We start from the raw sequence: 25,162 nt of genomic DNA, 5'->3' as shown, positions 1-25,162 counted from the left end.
CATGGTCAATTATTGAGGAAATGTCAACTAAAACCACCAGGAGATATCATCACACACTCACACCAAATACTGGCCAGGACATGGAGGAACTGGGACTCCAGCATGGCTGGTGGAGATAGAAAATCATGCAACCACTTGGGAAAATACTTCGGCAGCTTCTTGTAAACTGAACAATTTGGCTAGTCTACTCCCAGATATTTACCCAAGAGAAATGAAAGGGTATGTCTATATGAAGACATGTACCTGAACGTTCCCAGCAGCTTTATCTGTAATAACAACAACAAAACCCTGAAAGCAACACAAATGCCCATCAGTAGGTGAATGGTTAAATAAACTGTGGCACGCCCATTCAATGGACTATCGATGAGTGATAAAAGGAATGTACCATGGATACGTGCTCCAAAGTGAGCAAACCTCAAAATAATGATGTCGTGTGGAAGAAACCCCACACTGTATAAATCCACCGATATAAAATGTTATACAGAATACTGTACAGAAACGGAAAGGAGACCCATGATTGCCTCAGGGGGGTGGTGGGGAAGGCTGTAAAGAAGGCATCCCCAGGGGGCAAGAGGAAATGTTTTTAGTGTGATGGCCATGTTCATTATCTTGATTGTGGTGATGGTTTCCTTCATGCTGTGTTTGTCACTTTAACCAACTGTGGTTTATTTTCTGTTGAGTACACCTCAATAAACTGTTAAGAAAATAAGTCTGGGGAATATCGTACTTGGAATTTTTATTCAAAGCCAGTCTTCCCAAATGCAGTTGATTGTTTTGTTTTTCTTCTAGTTATATAACAACAAAAAAGTCCGAAATTAAAGCCTACACATCTCCACCAGTTCCAGGACTGTTGTGGGCTGCAACAATGTGGCCATTTTCTGTAGGCATCGAGGTGAGGGAAAAGGATTCCTCTAGAAGGTCAGTCTTCCATTCTTGTGAGATGAGGGGTCAGGAGGATGGTGTTGGCCGTGAGCACCGAAAGTGCAATAGAATCATCCCAACCACAGGACGGAAAAAGTCCTCTCTGTGTTTCCCGTTTTGCTTTCTAGAGAGGTAAGTGGCTGAGCGAAGTGTCGGATGGAGCTCAGCCATCTGTGGCCACCCACCCATGACCCCTGCCCCACGTCGGCGGCTGTGTTGGGTAGGGGTGTGTCTGCACAAGGTGGAGGAAAGAGGGAGGACAAGGTGACCAGTGGTGTTTGGGTTCCAGGGTCACATGACATCAGATAAACACACTCAGGGCAGTCCCAAAGCTGTTCAGTGCCTCTGCCATCTTGTCACCCCAAAAGCAGCTGCCTCCCCACTCTGTGCCCAGAGAGAATCCTCAGAGAAGTAGCCAGAGCCAGACAGCTGGGAGGCCACCAGCCCGACACGGAGTGCAACCTGGCCTTGTGTGCATAGGTCAAAATGGGGACCAGGCGGAGGTTCCAGGAAGAGCTGCAGGGGCTACCCCGTGCACAGGGACAGCTGCATTAGCAACCATCGGGGCTTTGCACACCCAGTGGCACACCTGTGTCCACACCGGGTGACAGAGGCAGTAGAACAGAGGGACCGAACGCCAGGGAGAGTCCACCTGGGTTCCCATCATGGCTTTGTCACCGGCCATCCAGGTGCTTTGGGCAAGTCCCTTAACATGCCTCAGTCTCTCCATCAATAAAATGGATATAACGAGAGTGATAACCGCACATGGTCGTGAGACTCAAAGGAGCCGGTGAGATGTTTACACGAGCTCCCAGCACAGAGATCACTCGTGGATGTGTTTGCTGTGGTTACATCAATCTGTGCTTTGACAAACCCCTCTCCTGTCCTTTCCCACACCCATCAGACAACTCAGGTCCCTACACAATGCCAACCAAACATCCGACCACTTAGCTTCTGGGGGTGATGGGCAGCTCCCTAACACCCTCGGATGAGTTCTTCAGGTCTGGGGGCTCCTGCTGTTTATTTCTATTGTTCTGACTACTAAGAACCTCCCAGGAAATCTGGGACCCAAGTCTTGGGGCAGGAAAGCTTTGGTGGGCAGACCTATGCAGGTCCTGCCATCTCCAGCAGGGGGCGATGGGCACCAAGCTTTGCTGGGCATTGTGCGTTCTTCCTCCCATTCCCCAGAACCAAGAACCACCCCACCCCCAACACTGTGTACTGTCAGAGAGAGAGCCTCTCAGGTTCCAAAGCTGTGGGTGGGTTTGTGGGCACAGCTCCTTCCCACACCCCTGACTTTCCTAGTTCCCATCAGCCCCACTTCCCAGAAGAGGAGCCTCTTACCATTGGTGGCTTTGCCTCGGTTTCCCAGTGTATAAAATAGGTGTGGCTATCTTTGCCCCCTCTAGAGATTTCCCACAGGTGAACCCCTAGCAGGAAGGAGAGGCTGTCAAAAGCAACACCAACAATGAGAGAGGCCATTCCAAACCCGGAGCAGGCAGCCTCCAGCCAGCTGCCCACCGCCCTGGGCCGCAGGGTCCCAAGCCATCCAAGATCTTGGTCCCAGGGTGCCCCCTTCAATCTTTGCACCAATGAGGGGCTTCCCAGCCCAAATGGAGGACTTCCTCACCCCCTCCTGACCCAAACAGCACAAATGAAACACCATAATAAAAAATCACATCTTTATTGCTTGATTAATAAACTGACTTGGAGAGGCAAGAGTGGGGTGTGTGGCGAACCACCCAGCTTTGATTAGTCAGAAACTCCTGTTAACTGTGTACAAAATGAATGTTACAAAAATCAGGTAGAAAACAGGGTCAGCAAAGCAGCAGTCTTGGGGAGGGCTCAAGGTCCCTGGGAGGCTGTGAGATGGGCCCAACTTGGCCTCTGAGGTGTGGCTGAGGGACTCCAGGGCCCTGGAGGGGCCACACACACCCCCTTCCCTACACAGCACATATGGTCTCTTCCGTCCTTGCTTATGCATTACTACAAAATTACCCTCAAAGGGGTATAAACACCACAGGCCATGGCATTGCCAGAAATGAAACGGGCCCTGAGCTGAGCAATGAGCACCCCCTTCCCCAGAGGCCTGGCCTGAGAAGGGGTGCCCTTGATCCCCACGCCAAGGAGGGTGGGCAGGTGTAGGACCTCAGAGCTGGGGAGGGGCTCCACTCCCCAGAGAGGCAGTGGCTGTGGGAGGCCTGAACAGGACACCAGAGCCAACACAGCCATGCTTCCGTCCAATGCCAAGTGTAGGGAGAATAACCACAGTCCCTTCCAGCCGCCGCGCAGAGGCCCGAGCGGTGCGGTCCCGGCACCATCCAGACAGGGGCGCTAATTGGGGTAGCACATGCAGCACCCGGTGCCTGCCGCCTCCACACTGGGCTTGGCGCCTGGCCCCAGGAGTCCATCGGTGACAGAGTGCTCCATGATGATGTCCTCCACCCGGGTGATGTACAGGAATGTCAGCAGCACCCCCAGGAACTGAGGAGCAAGGGCAGGGTGGGTGAGAGCCTGCTGGGGATCTGGGTGGCTCTGGCAGCCCCCAGCCCGGTCCCTTCTCTATCCTCCCAGGAAATCCCAGAGACCCTCCCTGTGCCCCATCAGCAGAGGCCCCACCATTCTGGGACTCCTGTCTCCACCCCGGCTCTGCCACTCATTATCAAGGGAACCTTGGGCAAGTCACTTAACCTTGCCAAGCCTCAGTTTCCTCCTCTGTGAAATGGGCATGATAATAGTACCTACCTCACTGGATTGAAGACGGTGGTGCCTACAAAGCACTTGGAAGAGCTTTATAAGCAAACTCTTGTCATTGGTGCTCTCCTTCTGGCCCTCCAGCCCAGACTGATGGTAGGAGAGCCTTCGTCACCCCGCCCTCTCTGAACCAACACCTTGCCCACCATTCCACTTCCAGCTCCCTTCCCCGGAGGGGGGGGAACGGGGGGGGCAGGATGGGGGGGGCAGCCCACCTGGGGAAGCAGGATGCCCAGCAGGAGGCCCGCCATGATGGTGTAGTTGTCCATGAACCAGATGAGCACGGCGTTGGTGCAGCCCCTCACGTAGATGACGTCCTGCACACTGAGCCGCTGCTCAGGGAGGAGGAGCCTGGCTGACCCCCTCGCCTGGCAGAGCCCCAGCCCCAGCCCCGCGGCTCACTCCTCGTCCACGCAAGTCCCTCAACCTGTCTGAGCCTCGGTTTCTCACACGCAATAGGAGCAGATGGCTCCAGACCACTGGGTCTCCGTGGCTGTAGCATCCCCTAGAGAGCACTGAGGACATGGTGGTGGCACTTGTGGCTGGCACGGCAGCTGGGTTTGGGGACTTGGGGGATGCGGAGCTAAGGACAGTCGTACTCCACAAAAAACTGCCCTGCCCCCCTGCCTCTCAGAAGTCAGCTGGGGCATCCAGACGGCTGAAAACCCATCCAGAATTACCTGAGCCGAAAGGACAACTCCAGGGACTCATAAACACCAAAGTGTTTTCTGTGTGGTTTTGCCACGTGCAGATACACAGCACACACACGTATATACACTGTATGTAATTCTGCAGAAATACTACCAAAGGATATACATTCAAGAATTATTATATTGTGTTTGGAATTTTATCAAGAATTGTCTGCCATTTTAAAGACCCCAACTTGGCAAAAATAATGCCCGTGGTGTTGGCCTTACCAGCACAGCTCCCCCTCCCACGAGCCAGCTGCCCCTGTGGGGCAAACCCTTCCGTGCTTTGTGGTGTCCTCCGTTGTATCTAATGCCTGAGCATTTCCATGTGTAATATACTATCTGATTGCAAATTGTTCTATTTCTCCTTTTATGTCAGATCTGTCACTTGTTCTGAAATTAGGTGTGTAGGCAGATTATGTTATCTGTGAATTTTGAGATAATTAACTAGGGCATTACCAGATGATTATTATAAAATCTGGCCTTCGGGTCTGTTAGCTTGAGAACCTCTGCTAGTCCACGACTCTCCAACAGTAATGGGGATCAGAAGCACCTGCATTTCTAAACACGTGTTCCTAACAAGTCCCCCAGGCTACTGTCACTGCTGGTTTGGGGACCTCACCTCGAGAACCACTACTCACAGGCATCTCAAGTTGACGTGATTTTTAGCTCCCTTCTCAGCACCATGCCAGTGTCACTCTTAGCCCAGTGGGGTGCTGGGCTAAGGCAGGCTGGGCTGGGCAGGACTAGGCACATGGGGATGCAGGGTAGGGCGACGGTATGGGCAAGGGCTCTGTGACCTCCCACAGGCAGGCCACAGTAGGTGCTCAGCAAACACAGCCAGGCAGGCTCTCCCAGCCCGGGGGCTTCTTGGCTCCCTGAGTCCTTCTGTGTCTGGGCACAGGTGGAAAACTCTGGCAGTCCCAGACTCCAAGCCAGGAGCCCGCCCCCCCCCCCCCCCCCCCCCCCCGCCCAGGGACCCTTCGCATCCCTCTGGGGATGGGACAGGAAGAGCAACCTTTCTCAAGGAAAGAGACTGCAAAGACATTACCTCTTTGTCAATGGTTTTGTAGCCGCACATGGTGTTGACCACTTCTGTCTGAAACAGAAATGGGTATTAGCTGCCACTTACATCGTGCTTACTGCGAAGGACTGTTGTTCTCCCCTTTTCCCAGGACCTGGTCTGCGGGCAAAATAACATCCCTCCGCCTAGACTATACCCCAGGTGCCCTCAGACCCAAATCCACCCAGGGTCCACTTAACACTGCTCAGGTTTGTGTGGTTCCTCTAGGCGGTGCATGCAAACCCCATGGAGACGGTCAGGCCTGGGAAGCAGGTGCATGACAGAATGACGGGAACTGTGTTTTCTACCCTATGTGTCTGCTCTTCCATTCATCGACTGAACAAATATTAATTGGGCACCCGTTATGTACCAATCACTGTTCTTAGGTGTTGGGAATGTATGAGAACCAAGGAAAGTCTTTGCCTTCACAGAACTTATATTCTAGAAAGGGAGACTCGCAATGAGCATAATAAGTATGTAGACGATATGGGTAGAGGAGTAACCACGTGGCACTGTGCTTCCCAGCCCTCGAGGCAGGGTCCCTGTCCTCAGGCCCAGACCCCTCCTCCGAAATCACCTCCCCTGCCAGGAAAGCCCCCTCCAAGGAGGGCGATAAGAGGCATCCATGGTCTTTCCAAAGGTAAAGCCTGCCTGATGTGCCAAGAACCGAACTCTCCAGAGTCTCTGCTGAAGCTTCCCAGGCCCCAACACCAGCTCTGCTCTGAGGCTCCTCTGTGGCCTCGTCCATCTGGCACAGCATCAAAGTCAAGAAGGGGACTGCTGAGCAGCCCAAAGACGGACACAGCAAAGTTCACGAGGGCTCTTCATGCGTGCTTCCTCTCGCTCTGGCCGAGGGCTGATGAGCTGGGTTATCGGAGGTCTGGGAAGTGAGTGGGAAGGGGAAGAGAGAGCCCTGGAGGGACAGGCCCCCAAAGGGTTGCCAAAAATGAGCGAGTGGAGAGCTCTACAAATTGGACACAAGAGCTCAGAGGCAAGCTGTTGGAGACCGTTTAATGGAGCAGCAAACTGCCTTCCATACCAAGTCTTGGGGACATCAGTCAGTGTAAACAAGTTTCATAGCCCTGTATGAACTCCGTTGCTTCAAATCCTCTGTGGGAGGCCAGGTAGAAGACATTCCCCTTAAAGCTGAGAGCTAGGGGTAAGGGTGACTTTCCCGGAGGGACTGGTTTGCCTTCTTCTGTTGAATGGTCAGAGCACATCTCCCTTTTTCCTCTGGCTGCCAGGAAGCTCTAAACCACCAAGCACAAGACTCTAGCTTCTGATTTTTTAAAATTTCCTTTTTGTTCTCCTATGTATTTCCTGTGTGTTCATTCAGATCTGTGGCTAACTTAAATAATGGACAGTAAATACATTTGTACACACATTCTATGAAGGCAGGAGACACAGATTCTATGAAGGCAGGAAACACCCTCTTTTCTATTTAGACAAAATGATGGTGGGATTTTTAGAGAACCAGAGATAACCCACCTCATGGTCCCATCCAGACGCCAGCTTCACGGTCCACTTCTCTGCAGGGGGAATCCGTGCTTATACTCCCGGCCTGGACTTCTCCCCCAAACTCCAGCCCCCTATATCCAAGTGCCTTTTTGACCTCCCTGCTGGAAAATCACAGAGGCTCCGTAGACCTGCCTCCCTGCTGTCCCCTCTCAGGCAATGGCAGCCCCATCTTTTCTTGTGGCTTGGGCCAAAACCTGGGTGTTCTCCTTGATTTCTCTTTCCCAGAATCCCTGAAAGTGTGAAAGCACAATTGGGAGGAGCCTTAGCTGTCAGTCCCTTGTGGTGATTGTCACATGTGGTTGTTGTTTTAGGTGTCAACTTAGCTGGGCCTTGGGGTGCCCAGATTCTTAGTCAAACATTATTCTGGGTGTTTCTGTGAAGATGCCTTTCAATGAGATTAACATTAAATCAGTAGACTGAGTAAGGCAGATTACTCTCCTTACAATCGTGGGCTTCAACCAATCAGTTGAAGGCCAGGTAACAAGGAATTCTTCTGCCCCTCCCCCAAGTAACAGGGAGTTCTTCCTGCCTGCCTAACTGCAGACCTGAGCTGAAGCACTGGCCCTTCCTGGCTCTTGAGCCTCCCAGCCTTTGGACAGGAAACACACCATCAGTTCCCCTGCTTCTCAGGCCGTGGGACCCAGACTGGAGCCACACCACTGGCTCTCCTGGATACCCAGCTGACTGATTCCTCCTACAAACCCTGCTTGCTACCCAGAATCTCAGAGCCTACTTCCCTGACAGTCTGACCTGACATGGACCACTGTGCCAGCTCCTAACCAGACTCTCCATGTTTACTTCTGCCCCTCTCAGCAGTCAGAGTGACCCTGAGGTAAGGCCTCAGTCAGATCTGCCACTCAGCTACCAAAGCCCTTCATTTGACTCCCAGGCACTCACGGGAATACCAAAGTCCTGACCATGCCTTCAGGACAGCTGGGTCCTCCCTGACTTAACCTGCTACTTTTTTGCTCCAGCTGGAGCTATGCTGTTTCTCCAACACACCAGGGCAATTCCTACCTCAGGGCCTTTGCACTTGCTGTTCTCTTTGCCAGGAATGCCTATCCTCCAGATATACCTGGCCTCTCCCTTTACTTCCTTCAGGGTTTTACTGAAAACCTATGTTCTCAGTGTCTGAAGTTGCAGTCTTCCACACCCCTGCCTTTTCTCCTTAGCCTTTACTACCTTCAAGCATCCTATCTGTCCCTTATTGCTTGATTTCATCAGTTTTCCTGACTAGAACATCAGTTCCATGCAGGCAGAGGGTCCTCCATGTATTTTCTGCACCCCCAGAGCCTAGAATCACATGGCATATAGTAGGTGCTCAACAAACATCTGTTGAATGAAGGAATACACATAGGACTTGACCTGGACAGCTTGCCTTGGGCACTCAGGTATCACTGCCCTCCATGATGAAGTTCAGAATCATCCCCCATGGGCTTCTCTGAAAAGGCTGGGCCCTTCCCCAGCATCCCCCCCTTCCCAGAAAGCTACCCTAAAATGGCAGTTAAAATTCCCAAACAAACCTTCCCTCCAGGTCCAGGCTTTTTTAGGGCTGGTGCACTTGGCCCTGGATCCCTGACTCATGTGGGAGGTCCCCCCACCCTCACGGGCAGCTGCTTGGTTTACAGAATCCAGGAGTGGGCACAGAATGATAGAGATGTTCAAAAAGAAATTTTCCATGACTGTTCAGGGCATGAGTAATTGCGAAACTCGCCACCTCATTCCAGTCCAGAAACCAGGCGGTTTCGATAGACGTTAGTTAAACACAGAGGACCGACGAAGCCCGTCCTTTGTAAGTGGTGACTACAGAGGAACAGGCTCCCAAGTGGCCATGGAGGTGACAGCACTGAGCGGGGGGGGTCCTGCTGGGGAGGGGTTGTGGCTGGCATAACATCCCACACCCCTTCCCAGGTGCCTCCCAGAGAGGGCTGCAGAGCCCGCCGCCCCACGAGGCCTCCCTGGTGGGGACCCATCTCCCCGCCTCCACGTAGGGGTCTGGAGCATAGTTCCCACGATGGCGGCCTGCATCTCATTCCAGCCCCGCCAACCCTGGGCCGGGCAGGCACCTAAAGCTTTGGTGTCCCAACTTCCCCATCTGTGCGGTGGATAAAACAAGAGGATCGACCCCACGGTGCTGTGGAAGGAGCTAAGTGAGTTCCCATGCCTAGAGAGCCTAAAACAGACCTGCACGTGGCAAATGTTCAGTAGCTAGTAATGACCGCGGCTAGCAAAGATGGCCTTCCCCACCCCCACCCCCAGATGTACCCCTTCTCGTGGCCCTGGAGACTCTGAATGCCTTGGCAATGACCACCGCCTCCTGCCCGCCCCCCTTCCTGAAGGGAGAGAGGTGTCTGACGGGAGGGGTGGGTACCGTGTTTCTGGCGCAGCAGGTGTAGGGAACCCCGCAGGCCAGGGGTCCTGGGGCGTTGCAGTCATGGTACTGGTTTGTGCTCCAATCCCGGTAGTCTTCCCCGCCGCAGCACTTGAACTGAGGGGAAAGCAAGCAGGGAAGGGGGCTGCCGTCACCGCCGAGGCCCTGGGAGCACACCAGAAAGGGGTCCCACCAGGAGACCCTGCGGTTTCTGATCGGGTCACCTGGGAGGGGGGAAACCGGAGGCGGTAGTTGTCAGCCAGCTGCCCGAGAGGTAGGGAGCACCCCATCACTGGAGAGACATGCAAGCCAAGGCTGGGCAGCCTCTCGGAGATTAACTGGGCAAGGGGGACTAGATATTGGAGGGAAATTCCTCCCTTGACGTCCCCATCTTCATGTCCCATGGCACCTGCTCAACCCTTGAAGGTCCCAGAGACTAGGACTCTCTGGATGCCCATAGCCCTGTGGCCCCTATGTCACAGCCACCCATCAGCTCTTAGCACCGGGGAACACACACTTCACGTCCTGCCACGGGCTTGGGACCGAAGGGGTGGCAAGGAGGCCCTCATTTTCCCCTTAGCTTAGCTTCTCCCCGCTGCACTGGTGCCAGTGCCCTGGGAAGTGGTGACTCCACTGAGGAGCTGATGGGAGCCAGGCATGATGGTGGGCACTGGAGTGATAGGGTAGGCATGATGGTGGGCACTGGAGTGATAGGGTGAGCCAAAGTGACACGGCAGTGGGGGACAGGCTCCATTGGGGAGATGGAATAACCGCTACATGGAAAGGTCAGTGGTAGCGCCATGCACCAGGGGCATGGGAAAGGAGAAGGGAGCTGGGGGGCGGCTGTGTATTGCGAGGTCAGGAGAGGCCCCTCTGAAGAGATGACATTTAATCTGAAACTGGAACAGCAGGAAATAGCCAGTCAACAGTGCAAATAGCCCTGCACATGTGGGCTGAGCTGTAGCAGGGTAGGTAGCACGCAGAGGCTCATGCGTTGGGAGCAGGGCGAGCAAGAGGGGAGGGATGAGGTAGAGAGGCTGGCCCTGGCCATACCACATGGAGCCTAGTCAGCCAGGATAAGTAGGAAGCCAGGATTGCATTCAGAGTGATAGGGAGTCATGGCAGGTTAGTTAGGGGAGTGATAGGGTCACAGGTCCCAGAGAAACACAAACCAGACAAGACACCCTTCCAGAGTCCCCACAGTGCCCTCTGGCTGTCAGCTCTTAGGACCTAGCAGTGCCTCCCCAAGGGGGGTTCAAAGGGCATTTGCTTTGAGTTCAAGAGTCAAGAGACCAGAGATCAAATCCTCATCCTCCCATTCTTAGCTGTGTGACTTTGGGCAAGTTGACTGGCCTCTCTGGGCCTCAGATTCTCATCTACCAAGCAGGAAGAGCCCTGCCGGCCTTGCACAGCTGAGCTGAGGATACTGACGTCAGGCTATGCGTGAAGCACGCAGCCTGGGGCCTGGCACCGAGCATGAGTCACCCCCCCATCCCACCCTGGGAGAAATGAAATCCCCAAGCCAGGGGAATGCTGGTTCCAATAAAAACATCACACTTCATCCAGCGGCCGGAGCTGGCCGACACACCCTTGGCAGAGCAGGGCTTCCCAGCAGCTGCACCTGTTGTGACTACAGTGAAGGCCTGAGCCAAGGGAGTGGCCACTGCGGGTGGCCGTGGGTATGGGGAGATGTGGTTCCCCCTGGGGACGAGGCCTGGGAACCAGGTCCACTGCAGCCCCCTAGACTGTGTCCCAGGAAGCGCCGCCAGTGCTGAGTCTTGCCTAGGAGAACACAGCAGCGGTGCTCACCACAGTCTAGGGGAAGGTACCCACCCCCTGCTTCCGATGAGAACCTGAGGCTCAGAACCAAGTGAGACTGATATGCAGAAGCCATCAAGGGCAGTGCCAGCCTGCCACTGCTGTTATTATAACGCCACAGATGCAGGGGATCTTGGGGGGGGGACAATGTCCCCAAAAGATGATCATTGCATTGAAAGAAGTGTTACGGAGGAAAAGGGGAAGTCATGTTCTGTTCCCCAATGCAGGGGGAAGTGGAATCAGGGAAGAGTGCTCTCTAGCTCAGGGCTGTCCCTGATGTGCAGGGAGTAAGCTCCCCATCACTGAAGGGACTCAGCAAAAAGGTCTCTGAACTGGGCAGCTTGGAGGTCTTTCTCCGCCCCCTCAAGGAAGAAGGATCGTAGGCCACTGGAGAAGTATACCCTGGGACCATGCAAGGTGGCTTGTAGTTAGAGTGGACCTTATTATTTATATATTTATTTATTTTGATGGGGCGGGGGGATATCTATGTGACTAAAGGGAGGCAGGGAGCGTAAGGACATTCTGGGCCAGGCACGTGGGTAGAGGACTGGTTGAGAAGGTCAGGCCCCACCCTTGGTGCCCATCCATGCCCCCGCCATTGCCTCCCAACTTGGCCAGCCCCTGCTCTGGGAATGGATAAGCCACTGCTCCCTATCCCCTGCCCTCCTGAGTGAGGTCCCGAGCCGGGGGCAAAGGGCATGGCAGGCGCATCTCTGACCCAGGGCATCTGGCTCACCTTCTTCTGAACGAAGTCCATGATGTTTTTGAAGTCCAGATCGTCATAGTAGTTCTCGATTCCTCTTCGAATGTTGTCATTCAGAAAGTCGATGGTCTATTTCAATGGAGACATTATGAAAGAAACAGACAACCCCCCACCCCCTCAAGGTCCAACCCAAGAGCTCCCAGAATTCAGGACTAGAAGAGAGTGCTCACAAGCCCAAGTAGCCCCCACCCCACGTGCACTACCTTCCTGCCCACACACCCCCTCCACACCCCGGTGCCCATCTGATGCCTGGGTCCCTTTGCCATGTCTGAGCAGGAGTGATTCACCCCCTTTCCTATACAGATCAGAGAGCTCAGGCCCCAAGAGATGGGACTCTGCCTGGGGAAGCAGCCACACCCAGCTGGGACTTGGCTGGCCAGGGTCCCCGGCTGGTGCCCTTTCCACTGCCCAAAGACAGGCCCGAGCTGGGTCTTTGTCCTCCAGACCTCCTCTCCGCTCTTCTCAGCTATCCAAACCCTTGTGTCATGGATAAGGAAACAGAGGCCCAGAGAGGGGGCCGGACTCTCCCAGGGCATGGCAGGCTGGTTAGGGCCCTGGCCGGGACTGGAAATCAGCTCTCCTGACTTCTCCAGTGGGCCACTCTTCATGCGGCAGGGCTCGGTGCTGAACGACAAGGCCCAGCTCCCGCCTCGGGTGGGGACGCTCCCCACCGGGAGGGGCACTGGCACATCGCCTTCTCCCGGTCACGCTGGGCCTTCTGGATCAACAGCCCGGCTGTTGTGCTGAAATCCAGGAGCACAAAAGGCCCCACAGCGGGGAGGGGTGGGGGTGGGAGGGTGGGCAGCCCAGCCCCATGCTCCCAGCGACAATCAGGGCTTTCAGCACAGGGAGGCCCACAGATCACCAGAGATTGTGCTGGTACAAAGGGGGCATTCTTGGCTCTGGAGCCAGACGATCCCCGGGGGAGGTGCCTGCAGGCGCCACTGGGGAAACAGGGCCCTGGGTTCCAGGCCTGGTCCTGCCGCTGCAGGCCCCACCACCACCTGCCCTCTCTGAGACTCAGTTTCCCACTTGTGAACCAAACCTGCAGGCCTATCTTTGCGATAACTGCCAGCTCTGAGGGTCAGAGACGAGGCTGAGAGGGGCCGTCAAGGCCCACGGTCAAGAACAGTTCCAGCAGCCACCCAGGCCTCAGACACCTCATTTAGCCACCAAGCCTCCACTTCCTTCCCTGCCAAATGCAGAGCACAGCCTCTGCCTGGGAGAGATTTCAGTTTAGATAAAGGAAAGCTACAAATGTGCTTAGCAAGGGGCCAGGCACATGGTAGGCCACGATATTATAGATCTTCCTCTCCTTCCAGGAGACACATACCCTCCAGTACTGCTCCATAACTGTCATATCATCACTGGAAGATGGCTACTCCCAAGGGAAACCAAGGCCTCAGGTCTTGTCCAAAAGGCTTCCTGAGGTGGAAGCGGCCTCCCAAGGAAGAATCAGCCCCTGGCCTCGGACCCTTCACAAACACCTGCAGCCCGGAGAGGTGAGCTGACCAAGGTCGCCCTGCCAGTCGTTGGCAGAGAGATGCTAGCAGCAAGGTGGCAAACCTCCAGTGCAGGGTCCTCTCCCCAAACCATCTCCAGTATCAGGAAGAGAGAGGAACAAAGGGTACCTCAGCCACCTCCTTCCTGACACTCACCCTGCTCGGAGTCAAGGCAACAAAGGAGACGGGCTCGGAGAGACCTATCTCTGTGGCCAGAAGGACAACCCTCTGCTGATGAAGATCAGCCGCTCAGAAACAGACTGGGGAGCCCAAAACCTGACATCAGTATCCAGTGTCGGGGGGCACCGGGGACAGGGGCAGGCCCTCTCTCGTGTGAAAGACCGCTAACTTGCCAGCCCTCCGTCCCGCACTGATCCCAGGGCAGGAGCCTGCTGGTTTGCACAACCTGGGCAGGTCCGGGACCCCACGGCCTCAGGCCCACCCTACTCAGAGACCCTCAGGTCATGAAGGCTTTCCAATCTGGGGTGCCCACTCCTCTAGGGGATGAGGGGACAGGCCAGCCAGCAGGGGCACAGTTGGGGCATCTAAGAAACAGGACATGAGGCTTGGGGGGTCAGTCCACCACCCAGGGTAGGGCAAGAGAACAAATTCATTGCATTGAATGGCATGTGGGAGGGGGCCCGTGGCTGTACAGAGGTGTGGGGGGGTGTGCCAAGGTCAGGGTCACATGCATAGGGGTGTGTCAGCTTGTTGTGGCCAACTCTCAGGGCCTTGTAGACACATTCCTGGTCCTCCATGTCCCTCTGCACGCACCCCAGCCCAGTGGCCACCTCCCGGCCCCTCCCCTGCATCACAGATTATCTGGACTCCCCCCAGGGCGGGGGCCGAGGTGCCTGGGGATAAGGGCAGAAGGCCCAGGGCAGGGTCAGCACAGGGAATGCCCAGTGGCCCAATGAGGAAAGGTTCTCGCTCCCTCTTCAGTAAGCAGCTCTGACCATCCTCCCTAAACCAACTCAGTCACTGGGTACTTTCCAAACCTGCTGACGCCAAAAAGGCCTCTGTGAAAATCAGGTCTCCCATCTAGTAAGCTGAGCTGGGCCCCTACAGGGATGGGAGGCCCTGCTGGAGGCCCCTCTAAATGGGCAGGAGGGACAGATGGCCCCAAGCTCCGAGGGCAGCAGCTGCCCTAGCCCCCTCAGGGACCTCTCTGGATCAGGCTTGCTCTTGCGTGCTCTCACACGTGTGTGCGCGTGTATGCATGTGTGTGTGCGCACGTGTATATACCAGAGATGAGAGGAAACTTAGGTGGTCCTTGTGCCGTGACGGGGCTGGGGAGGGATGAGAAACTCCAGTGAGACAAGCAAGCTGCCCAGCTCATGAATTTAACTGTGAAGTGCTCGACTGTGCTCAGCTACATTCTCCGGGACTGTGGGACGCAGTAGGGAATCCTCATTCCTCTGTTCCTCCCCTACCCCGAGACCAAACTCCCAGTGCCATCCCTGCCCTGCTCGAAACCAGCTCATAGCAGCAGGGCCAGTTCCAACTAGAGCAGGAAAACCAACTCCCCCCACAACGCCCCCCTCCCGCCCACCCTCCTCCAAGGCTGGCATAGCTTCAGGGTCCACATGGCCTGGGCTAAAACTAAACTCAGCAAAGGGTAAGCAAACATTAAAGGCCACAGGATTTTCAGAGTACACTGTTTAAACCACCGGAGGCAAGCTGCAAAGAACTGTCCTTTCTAGTTCTTTCTTCTAAATCTAATTCTAAAGCTCTCCAAAGCCTCGGGCATAGCTTCCAGGAGAGGTGCTTAGTGTTTTTAGGTGAATGAGGAATCAAGGGGGTGGGGCATGCAGGCCCCCCATCCCTAGGCTGAGGAGCAGGGGGAGGAGGGAGGAGTGGAAGGAGGGCCTGAGAGCCTCCCTCCTGGCCTCCAGAGATGGACCTTCCGAGGCTCTCACCCTGAAACCCAAGGCTACAGAGGTCCCCGCTGACACCAATACCAGCCCAGTTCTCACAATGTGAAGGGGGTTCCCGGGCTTGGCTGTGACCCCAGCACCCTCTGGTCAAGGCCAGGAGAGGCCGGCCACTCCTCACCCCTGCCTTGGCAGTGGAGGGAAGGTAGAGTCCAAAAGGTCTGGGTTGGGGGTACAGATGTACCAGCCACAACCCAGCACCCTCTGGGTGTCCCACGCAGCTCTGCCTGACTGGGGACACATGGGCAGCAGCTGCCCTCTCCGACACCCCTGGAACTCGCTGGAGTACTGGTAGGTCAAGGTGAGACCCAGACAGTCATGGGGGTCACGTAGATTCTCCTCGCACTGGTTGGGGTCAGGGCGTGGCACTGCTGATGCCCGGACCCTTGGGGTTCCACGTCCAGCTCCTCAGGGCACAACAGAGAAGCCACTTGAGTCTGACCAACAGGTCGTGCCTGACAGCGGAAACCCCACCCAAGGTCAAGGATGGAGTCCTGTCTTTATACCCAGGTGTCTGTTGGTGTTTGGCTGCCAGGACAGCCATGGCCTGTTCCCTTCATGACAACCAAGCGTGAGGCCATTGGCCTACTTTGTCCTCCATCTGGCACCACGAGTGGATTCTTGGATTTAATAGGTAGCCTGTGTGGCCAGACTTGTCAGAGTATGGCTCAGAGAAATGTTTCTTCTCTTGGCCAGGAGAAAATGGAATTGGGGGCTCACTTCCTCCTGGCAGCTGACCTGCATTGCTCCCCATCTCCTCTCTCCACCTCACACAGCCCCTTCCTGCTGCTGTCAACAGCCCACCCTTAGCAGTGGCCAGTCTCATGTTTTTTTTTTTTTTCTTTTTTCTTTTTTCTTTTTTTTTTTTTTACAGCTTTATAAACATATATTTTTATCCCCAGGGGTACAGGTCTGCGAATGGCCAGGTTTACACACTTCACAACACTCACCATAGCACATACCCTCCCCAATATCCATAACCCCACCCCCCTCTCCCAACCCCCTCCCCCCATCAACCCTCAGTTTGTTGCCAGTCTCATGTTTTATGTTACAGTTAGAAGAGACATTATTTCCCTTTACATGGTATTTCCCCTCCATGATTATAAGAAAAAGAGGATTTGGGAATCTTCTTTTGGGAAGAAATGGGAAAAAATGTCAAAGAGAAAATAAAAATCACCCTAGCCCCACCCCTCAAAGGAAATAAGAGTTAATATGCAAATAATTCTATTTTCTTCCAGATTGCTCCAGATTGCTCCTATTTTTTTTTTAAGATTTTATTTATTTATTTGGCAGACAGAGATCACAAGTAGGCAAAGAGGCAGGCAGAGCAAGAAGGGGAAGCAGGCTCCCCACTGAGCAGAGAGCCCAATGTGGGGCTCGATCCCAGGACCTGAGATCATACCTGAGCTGAAGGCAGAGGCTTAACCAACTGAGCCACCCAGATGCCCCTCCAGGCCTATTTTTTTATGGCAAAGATCTGACTGCATTTGCAGTTTTGTATCTCGTTTTTCAGTTATTTTGAATTACGTATCATAAGCAGATGAGAACACGGCTCACCCTGAGCCTCCGAAGAGCTGAGAGCCCTGATGGTGGGGGTCCTTACTGGGCTACACACAGAGATTCTCTCCTGACAGGACCCCATGAGGGGACATGCCATCCAATCCTCAGGCTTTGGGGATAATGAGATAATGAGAAACTCTCGGCGCTGACCTCGGCCCATGGCGTCCTCAGCCATGAGGACTAGAGGGCTCAGGAAGAAGGAGTGGTGGGTGTCATGGCACCTACTGACCTACGGGGCACTGGAAGATGATAAATCAGCCCGCGTTTGTGAGAGCACGCTGGAAACCAAAATGGCTGCTCATTTAGGGGATGGCTTACAAAAACAATCAATGCTGCTGACCACAACTTGGACCTGGGCTCCAGCTAGGAAAGCACTGATCCAAAACTTCTGGATCCGAGCTGGAGCCCAGTGACTGCACAAAAACACATCCCCATGGACAAACGGAATAAACGCCTCTCTCCCCTCAGGCTACAGAGACAGGAACCAACACCCCGATCTTCCAGCTCAGAGAGGATGGTCCGAAAGGCAGGAAAGGGGGAAAGGGAGGAGCAGGTAGTGACACCAGACTGGAAAGGTAACTAGGGGGCAAAGAAAAAAGGGAAGTAAAAGAATGTTTTGAGACAAACGAAAATGGAAACACAACATACCACACTTTGGGGATGCAGCAAAAGCAAGAGCAAAAGCAAAAAGCTTAGTTCTCAGAAGGAAGTGTGTAGCGGTGAACATCTACCTTGAGAAAAAAAGAGAAAGACCTTGAATGAAAAATCTCACTTTTCACCTCAAGAAAACAGAAAGAAAAGAACGAACGAAGCCCAAAGTTAGTAGAAGGAAGGTAATAACAAAGATCTGAACAGAAATAACTGAAATAGAGACTATAAAGACAATAGAAAATATCTATAAAATTAAGGGATGATTTTTTAAAAGATAAATAAAATTGACAACCTTTAGCTAGAGCAGGAAAAAAGAGACAATTCCAATATAAAAGCAGATATGAAAGAGGAGATGTCACAACTGATACCACAGAAATACAAAGAATCATAAGAGACTACAATGAACAATTACCCACCGAAAACTGGGTAACCGAAAAGAAATGGATAAATTCCTAGAGCACACAGCCTACCAAGGCTGAGTCATGAAGAAACAGAAAATCTGAACAGACCAATAACAAGTCAGGAACTAGTAAACTAGTAAAACTCTAGGGCCAGATGGCTTCACTGGTGAATTCTACCAAACATTTAAGGAATAACTGATACTAATCTTTCTCAAATTCTTCCAAGATATTGAAGAGGAGGAAACGCTTCCAAAGTCATTATAAGGCCAGTGTTTCTCTGATACACTTTTTATAGTGAGGACACTATAGAAAGAAAGAAAACTATAGGCTAATATCTCTGATGAATATAGCTGTAAAAATCCTCAGCAAAATATTAGCAAACCAAATTCAACAGCACATCAAAAGGATCATAGCCATGATCAAGTGGGATTTATCCCTGGGATGCAAGGATGGTTCAACAGTGGCAAATCAGCCTATGTGATACACCACAATAACAATGAAGGATAAAAATACGATCATTTCAATAGATGCAGAAAAAGCATTTGACAAAATTCGATATCCTTTTCTGACAAAAATGCTCAGCAAATTATGTATAGAAAGAATGTACCTCAACGTAACAAAGGCCATTCATAAATCTGCAGCTGACATACCCAGCAGTGAAGAAGTGAAAGCTTTTCCTTTAAGATCAGGAAGTGACAAGTGTCCAGTCTCACTACTTCTATTCAACATAGTCCTAGAAGTCCTAAGCCAGAGCAAGGAACTTGGGCAAGAAAAAGAAATAAAAGTCATCCAAATCAGAAAGGAAGTAAAATTTTCTATTTGCATATGACAGGATCTTATATAAAGAAATCTTAAAGACCACAGGGGCACCTGGCTGGTTCAGTCAGCTGAGCGTCCGATTCTTGATCTCAGCTCAGGTCTTGATCTCAGGGTTGTAAATTCAAGCCCCATGTTGGGTACTGGGCATGGACAGTACTTTAAAAAAAAAGAAGAAGATGATGAAGAAGAATAAGAAGAAATCTTAAAGATTCCAGCAAAAATCTATTAAAACCAATAAGCAAATTCTGTAAAGTTGCAGAATACAAAAATCGCCATACAAAAATCCGTTGCATTTCTAAACATGAATAATGAACTATCCAAAAAATAAATGAACAAACCCATTGACAATAGCATCAGAAGAATAAATTATTTAGGGATAAATTTAATCAAAGAAGTGAAAGATCTATATACTGAAAATCATAAAACACTGATGAAAGAAATTGAAGACAACACAAATAATGGAAAGTTATCCCTTGTTTATGGATTGGAAGAATTAATATTACTGAACTATTCATACTACCCACAGTGATCTACAGATTTAATGCAATACCTATCAAAATTCCAATAGCATTTTTTTCACAGGCATAGAAAAAAAATCTGAAAATTTGTATGGAACCACAATAGACCCCAAAAAGCTAAAGCAATCTTGAGCACAAAAAGCAAAGCTGGAGGCATCATACTTTCTGATTTCAAACTATATTATAAAGCTATAGTTATCAATATCATATGGTATTGGCCCAAAACATATAGATCAATAGAATATATAGACATAGAGATCAATAGAACAGGATAGAGAGCCTAGAAATAAACCCAGTCATACCCACTAATTTTCTACAAAAATGCCAAGAATACACAATGGGAAAAGGATAGTCTCTCAAATGGTGCTAGGGAAACTGGATATTGACATGCATTAGAATAAACTGGACCGTTATGTTTTATCATACAAAAAAATAAACTCAAAATGGATAAAAGACTTAAAGACAAGACCTGGAACTGTAAAACTCTTCCAAGAAAGCATAGAGGAAAAAAATCCCAGACATTGGTCGCGGCAATGATCTCTTGGAACTGACGCCAAAAGCACAGGTAAGAAAGGCAAAAACAAACAAGCGGGACTACATTAAACTAACAAGTTTCCGCACAGCAAAGGAAAGAAACAAAAAAATGAAAAGGCAACTTACAGAATGAGAGAAAACATTTGTAAACCATGTATCTTTTAAGAAGTTAATATCCAAAATGTATAAGGAAAAAAAATGTATAAGGAAACCTTACAACTGAAGGTCAAAAGACAACGACAAAAACAAATAATCTGATTAAAAATAGGCGAGGAACTAAATAGATATTTTTCCCGATGAGGCAGAGATGGCCAACAGGTATATGAAAAGATACTCAATATCATTCATCATCAGGGAAATGCCAATCAAACCACAATGAGATATCACCTAATGCCAATTTGAATGGCTATTACCAAAAAGACAAGAGATAACAAATATTAGAGGGGAAAAAAAGAAAGCTTTGTACACCTTTGGTGGGGCTATAAATTGGTACAACCGTTATGGAAAACACTATGAAGTTTCCTCCAAAATTTCAAAATGGAACTATACCATATGACCCAGCAATCCCACTTGTGGGAATATATCCAAATGGTATGATGCAGCATTACTCACCATAGCCAAGGAATGGAAATAACTTGAGTGTCTATTGACAGATGAATGGATAAAGAAATGAAAAAATGTATATACTTACTCGTTTAACGTATTTATATATTTTTATCTTTATACTGTATTGTATATCTGTCCATTGCATACACACATGCTGAAATATTATTTAGGCATAAAAAAGGAAGGAAATCCTGCCATTTGTGACAACATGGATCAACCGTGACGCCATTATGCTGAGCGAAATAAGCCAGACAGAAAAGACAAATACCGCAGGGTAACACTTGTAATGTGGAATCTTAAAAAAAAGAGGTGCGGGGGAGCCAAACCCATAAAGCCAGAGAGGAGAGTGGTGACTAGCAGGGACTAGGGGTGGGAAATAGGGAGATGTTGGCCAAGGGTACAAAACTCTCAGTTATACAGTGAATAAGTTCTGTTGTACACAGAGTGACTCTAGCTGATACTGTATAGTACACTTGAAATTTGCTGAGGATAGATCTGGAACATTCTCACTAAAAAGGAAAGTTCCCACATGAGGTGATGGACATGTTATTTAACTTGATTGTGGAGATCATTTCACAATGTAAATGTATACCGAATCATCAGCTTGTACAGTTTAAACATGCTGCAAGTTTACTTGTCAATTACACCTCAATAAAGCTGGCGGGAAGGAAAAAAGAACTGAAACCAAAGACTGAGCTGCCTCTGTCTTGCTGTGTGCCCTGGGGAGGGCTTCCTAACCACTCTGTGCCTCACTGACTCTATTGATATGATGGGACTCTCCCTACCTATCTCCTGCAGTTCATAAAATGGGAAGAAGACCGCTGGACTCCAGGGGTGTAGACAGGCCTGTGTTTTAGGTGCTCCCCTGCTCCCTGCTCCTGGGCCGGGATGCAGCTGCACCCACGGGGAGTTTGGCAGGAGTCAAAGACCAGGTCATTGGAGGTCTCTGTACACCCCTGTGTCTAGGATAGCGATGGCTACCCCGGGCTCAGCCTCCAACAAGAGAGACAACGCGGCCACAGCACTCCAGCACCTGCTCAGCAGAATGCCCAAGGGTGCCAGGAACCATGCTGCCTGGATGGGGCGAGCTGGAGGCAGGGGAGTGGACAGACAGAACAGAACTTACGCAAACTGACCATGCTCCCCACGTCCCACCTCCAACACCAAAGCCAGGATGGAGGCAAAGGAATGAGATTATGAGAGAAATGACAGAGCCTTGGGTTGAAGTCAACCCCACACAGCCACTAGGTTCTTGTGGGACCTTGGGCAAGTTTCTTCTCTCTCCAGGCTCCGGGACAGAGGATTTGTTATGTAACAAGGGTCTGCCAAGGGCCAAAACCACACCGGGTCCTTCACAAGCATTCTCTCCTCAAATCCTCACCCAAAGCACTGTGAGGGAGGAATCATAATCCCCTGGGAACCTGAGGATCTGAGGGGCTAAATGACTTGCCCAAGGTCACACAGCCAGTACGAGGAACACACAGCCAGCAACAGAAGGAGTTGGAGACCAGAAGCCCCAAGAACCTCACCTCGAAGGGTCCCTGGTTCTGCCAACTCTTCCAGGACCAAGTCATCATCCCCTCCTCCCTGGACGACAGCCACAGCCTCCAGCTGGTCCCCCCACAGCCCCGCTGCCTCCCTATTGTCCCTTCTCCACTCAGTAGCGAGTAAACTGTAAAGCAGATCACACCACTTTCTGGCAAAACTCTCCAAAGGCTTCCTACTACCTTTAGAAAAAATTCTGAGCCCCCAAAACCATGGCCTATGAGGACCTACAAGATCTGCCCTGGTGACCCTTTCCAACTCTGCCTTCTGTCCCTCCCTGTCACTCACCTGCTCCAGCCCAGCGGTCTGTGCGCTGGTCCACAGATCTGCCAAGCTCCTTTCTGTCTCGGTGGTTCCCCCTGCCTGGACCTCCGTTACCCCTGTGCCTCACCTCATTCCCTCATATGCCCCAGGCACATACCTGTCACCTTTTCTGTGTTCCTGTTCTCTGGTTTACTCGTTCAGTGCCCATCTCCCCAGTGGAATGGACGTTCCACAAGGAATCATCTGCCCTGTTCTCCACACACCCCAGTTTATAGCCCAGGACACGCACGTGGGTGCCCAGCATACAGACGTGGCTGACACCCACATCAGAGACCCACCTGGTTCCGGAAGATCAAGGCTACCACGCCACCAATGAGCTCAATTATGAGGCAAATCCCAAGGATGTACATGAACTGAAAAACAAAATTCAGAGATTCACTGAGAGGGGCAAGCAAAGGGCCATTTGCTCCAAGGTCAAGTCCACAGGAGCTCTAATTGGCTCCTGGGCCTTTTGCTCCTTCTTCCTGTGAAGACACAGGATGTGGACAGATATTCCCCGGGAAAACCCATCTCTAGAGCCAGTCCGCAGTCAGGAAGGGTGACTCAGCTGTCTGGGCCAGATGGCCGTGGAGGGTTGTCTCAGGCGTCCTCAGCAGACTCTGGGTGGAAAAACACCCTTTTGCCATCACCAGCACTGCCGTGAGGACAGCGGGTCCTCACTGCAGCTGTCCCAGAGGCAGGCCTGGCCTGACGGGAAGGCAGGGGCAGCATCTCCAGCTCTGCCAGCAGAGCCCCTCAGAAGCCACTTCCCCAGACCCCCTCAGAGTGGATGACGCGATGTCTGAGGCTTGAGGGACACATACCCCCGCCCCCGGCCCCTAATCACAGGGCAGCCGTTGTCCAAACTGATGTCAGCAACTTCTGGCCTCAGGCAGCCCCAGTAGCCTGCTTGTTCGGGCTCTGAGCAGCTTCCCACGTGAGGGGCGACACTGAGGTCAAACACACATGTGGGTGCAGAATGAACAGATCTGCCAACCCAGTCCCCCCAGCTTTGGGGAGCCATTCCTCACTTCAGAGAAAGGCAGCTCGGTGGGGCTGACCTCAGGGCAAGGACTTGGCCCAAGCAGGGGTAACCCCATCCCAGGGTTACCAGGAAAGATCCCCTCAATCCAGAGTGGATGGGTCTGAGGCTGCGGGTGACCCTTGCAAAGACAGCCTGAGGACGGGGAGGCGGCAAGAGAGAGAGAGCCCAAGGTCTAAGCCATGGCGCCAGCATGGGTTTGCTGATTACGTGAGCCAGTGACTGACTCACCACCAATGTTTTTGGGGTTTGCTGGCTCCCATTCCAGTGTGGCTTCTCCTACTTGCACTGGAGAGGCGGGAGCAACACAGTTTAAATAGGATAAGAGTATCCAGACCAGCCTTGACCTGCCAAAGTGGCTGGTCTCTCTTGGGCCAACGTGAACAGGTAGGCTGATCCAGAAAACCCTCTAGAAAGTCTGGTTTAAGGCAAGGACTGGAAAAAATGGGCTGCCCAGGGGCCGGGAGGCAGTCTCACCAGCTCTCCAGCGAACTCCAAGGACACTCCCCCCCACCCCGCCCACCGGCTGAGGGGCACCCGGGGCCCACTCACCGCTTGGAGAAGGCACAGGTTGTCACGGAGGGAAGCCAGCACGCCAATGAAGGAGACGATGAACATGATGACCCCCAGGAGGATGAGGATGATGGCTGGGGCCAGAAAGGCACTTTCAAGGGTTTTATATCTCTGCCTCTCCACCTCCGCATAGATGCCCACCGACAGGACCAGGGCTCCGATCAGCTGCAGCAAGAAAGCAGGGAGTGAGAGAGAAGAGGGACTGGCAGTCACTTGATTATCCTACAAAGAATTCTTGGGGGGCTCTGGTGCCCGCCATGGGGGGCTCACCCCAGATGACCATACACGAGGGAACCTGCTATGGTCTGAACTGTGCCCCCCGCAAAGTTCAGACGCTGCACTCCTCACCCCACCCCGAACCCAAACCCAAGTACCTCAGAATGTGACTATATTTGGAGATAGAGCCTTTAAAGTGGTAATTAAGTTAAAATGAGCTCATATGGGTGGGCCTTAATCCCGTAGGACTGGTGTCCTTATAAGAAGAAGAGATCAGGCCACAGACACACACGGAGGGGTAAGCATGTGAGGACCCAGGGAGAAGGAGGCCATTTGCACACCGAAGAGAGAGGCCTCAGGAGAAACAGACCCTGTCAGACCTTGAACTTGGCCTTCTAGCCTCCAGAGCCGTGAGGAAATGAATTTCTGTGGTTGAAGCACACAGGCAGCCTGAGCAAACTGGCACAGACCCTCTTCAGAGGAAAGTACCCAGGAGCTTGGGGCCCCTGGGATGCCTGTGACACAGGCAGGTTCCTCCCCACCCCCCACCCCGGGGACATTTCAGAGCTGCAGCATGCACCCCCCCTAAATGTGGAATGTATTTACACGAGGACCCTCAGGAAGGCAGAGGGCTGGCGAGGGAGGAATTTTGAGGGGATTTTGAAGTCTAATTCCTTGTCAATCAACTTTCCCAACAGTGGAAAGATGACTGAGTTGCAGGAAAAACCAGGTCACAACGCTCTTTGGAGGGCCCCTCTTGTCTCTCAGCCTAAAAGTCTTGTACTAAATTTTCAGGGAATTTTATCAGCTGACACCACTCCTGAGCCTGAGATGAGTCTGGGGCTACACTGCCGCCCTGGGATCCCACTGTAGTGTCCCGACTGGCCCCTTTGCCCATTCTCCACACAGAGGGACCAGGCAAACCCTTACAGAGCAGGCTGGTTCTCTGTGTGCTAAGAATGAAAGCCATAACCCTAAGTACAGATGACAGTCCCACAGGACCTATCTGAGCTCACCTCTCCCTGCCTTCCCTCCCTCACTCAGCTTTTGCAGCATTGGGC

General features: G+C 52.0%; 1 protein-coding gene across 1 annotated transcript in view; it reads right to left on the bottom strand.

The window, feature by feature from the left end:
- Positions 1-2,589: 2,589 nt before the first annotated feature.
- The window catches only part of TSPAN15 (tetraspanin 15), a 49,995-nt gene continuing 27,422 nt past the window's right edge, over positions 2,590-25,162 (bottom strand). Inside the window, exons 2-8 of the mRNA XM_047702089.1 lie at positions 23,865-24,050; positions 22,570-22,644; positions 11,871-11,966; positions 9,317-9,433; positions 5,416-5,463; positions 3,891-4,007; positions 2,590-3,405 (exon numbers count right to left, since the gene is read on the bottom strand). Coding sequence (XP_047558045.1) covers positions 3,256-3,405; positions 3,891-4,007; positions 5,416-5,463; positions 9,317-9,433; positions 11,871-11,966; positions 22,570-22,644; positions 23,865-24,050 — 789 coding nt within the window. The 3' untranslated portion in view covers positions 2,590-3,255. The remainder of the gene's footprint in view (positions 3,406-3,890; positions 4,008-5,415; positions 5,464-9,316; positions 9,434-11,870; positions 11,967-22,569; positions 22,645-23,864; positions 24,051-25,162) is intronic.

This window comes from Lutra lutra, chromosome 14 (genome assembly GCF_902655055.1).
Source record: "Lutra lutra chromosome 14, mLutLut1.2, whole genome shotgun sequence".
Taxonomy (NCBI): Eukaryota; Metazoa; Chordata; class Mammalia; order Carnivora; family Mustelidae; genus Lutra; species Lutra lutra.
The sequence above is the reverse complement of the archived record's forward strand: the minus strand, read 5'-3'. Positions and strand labels throughout refer to the sequence as shown.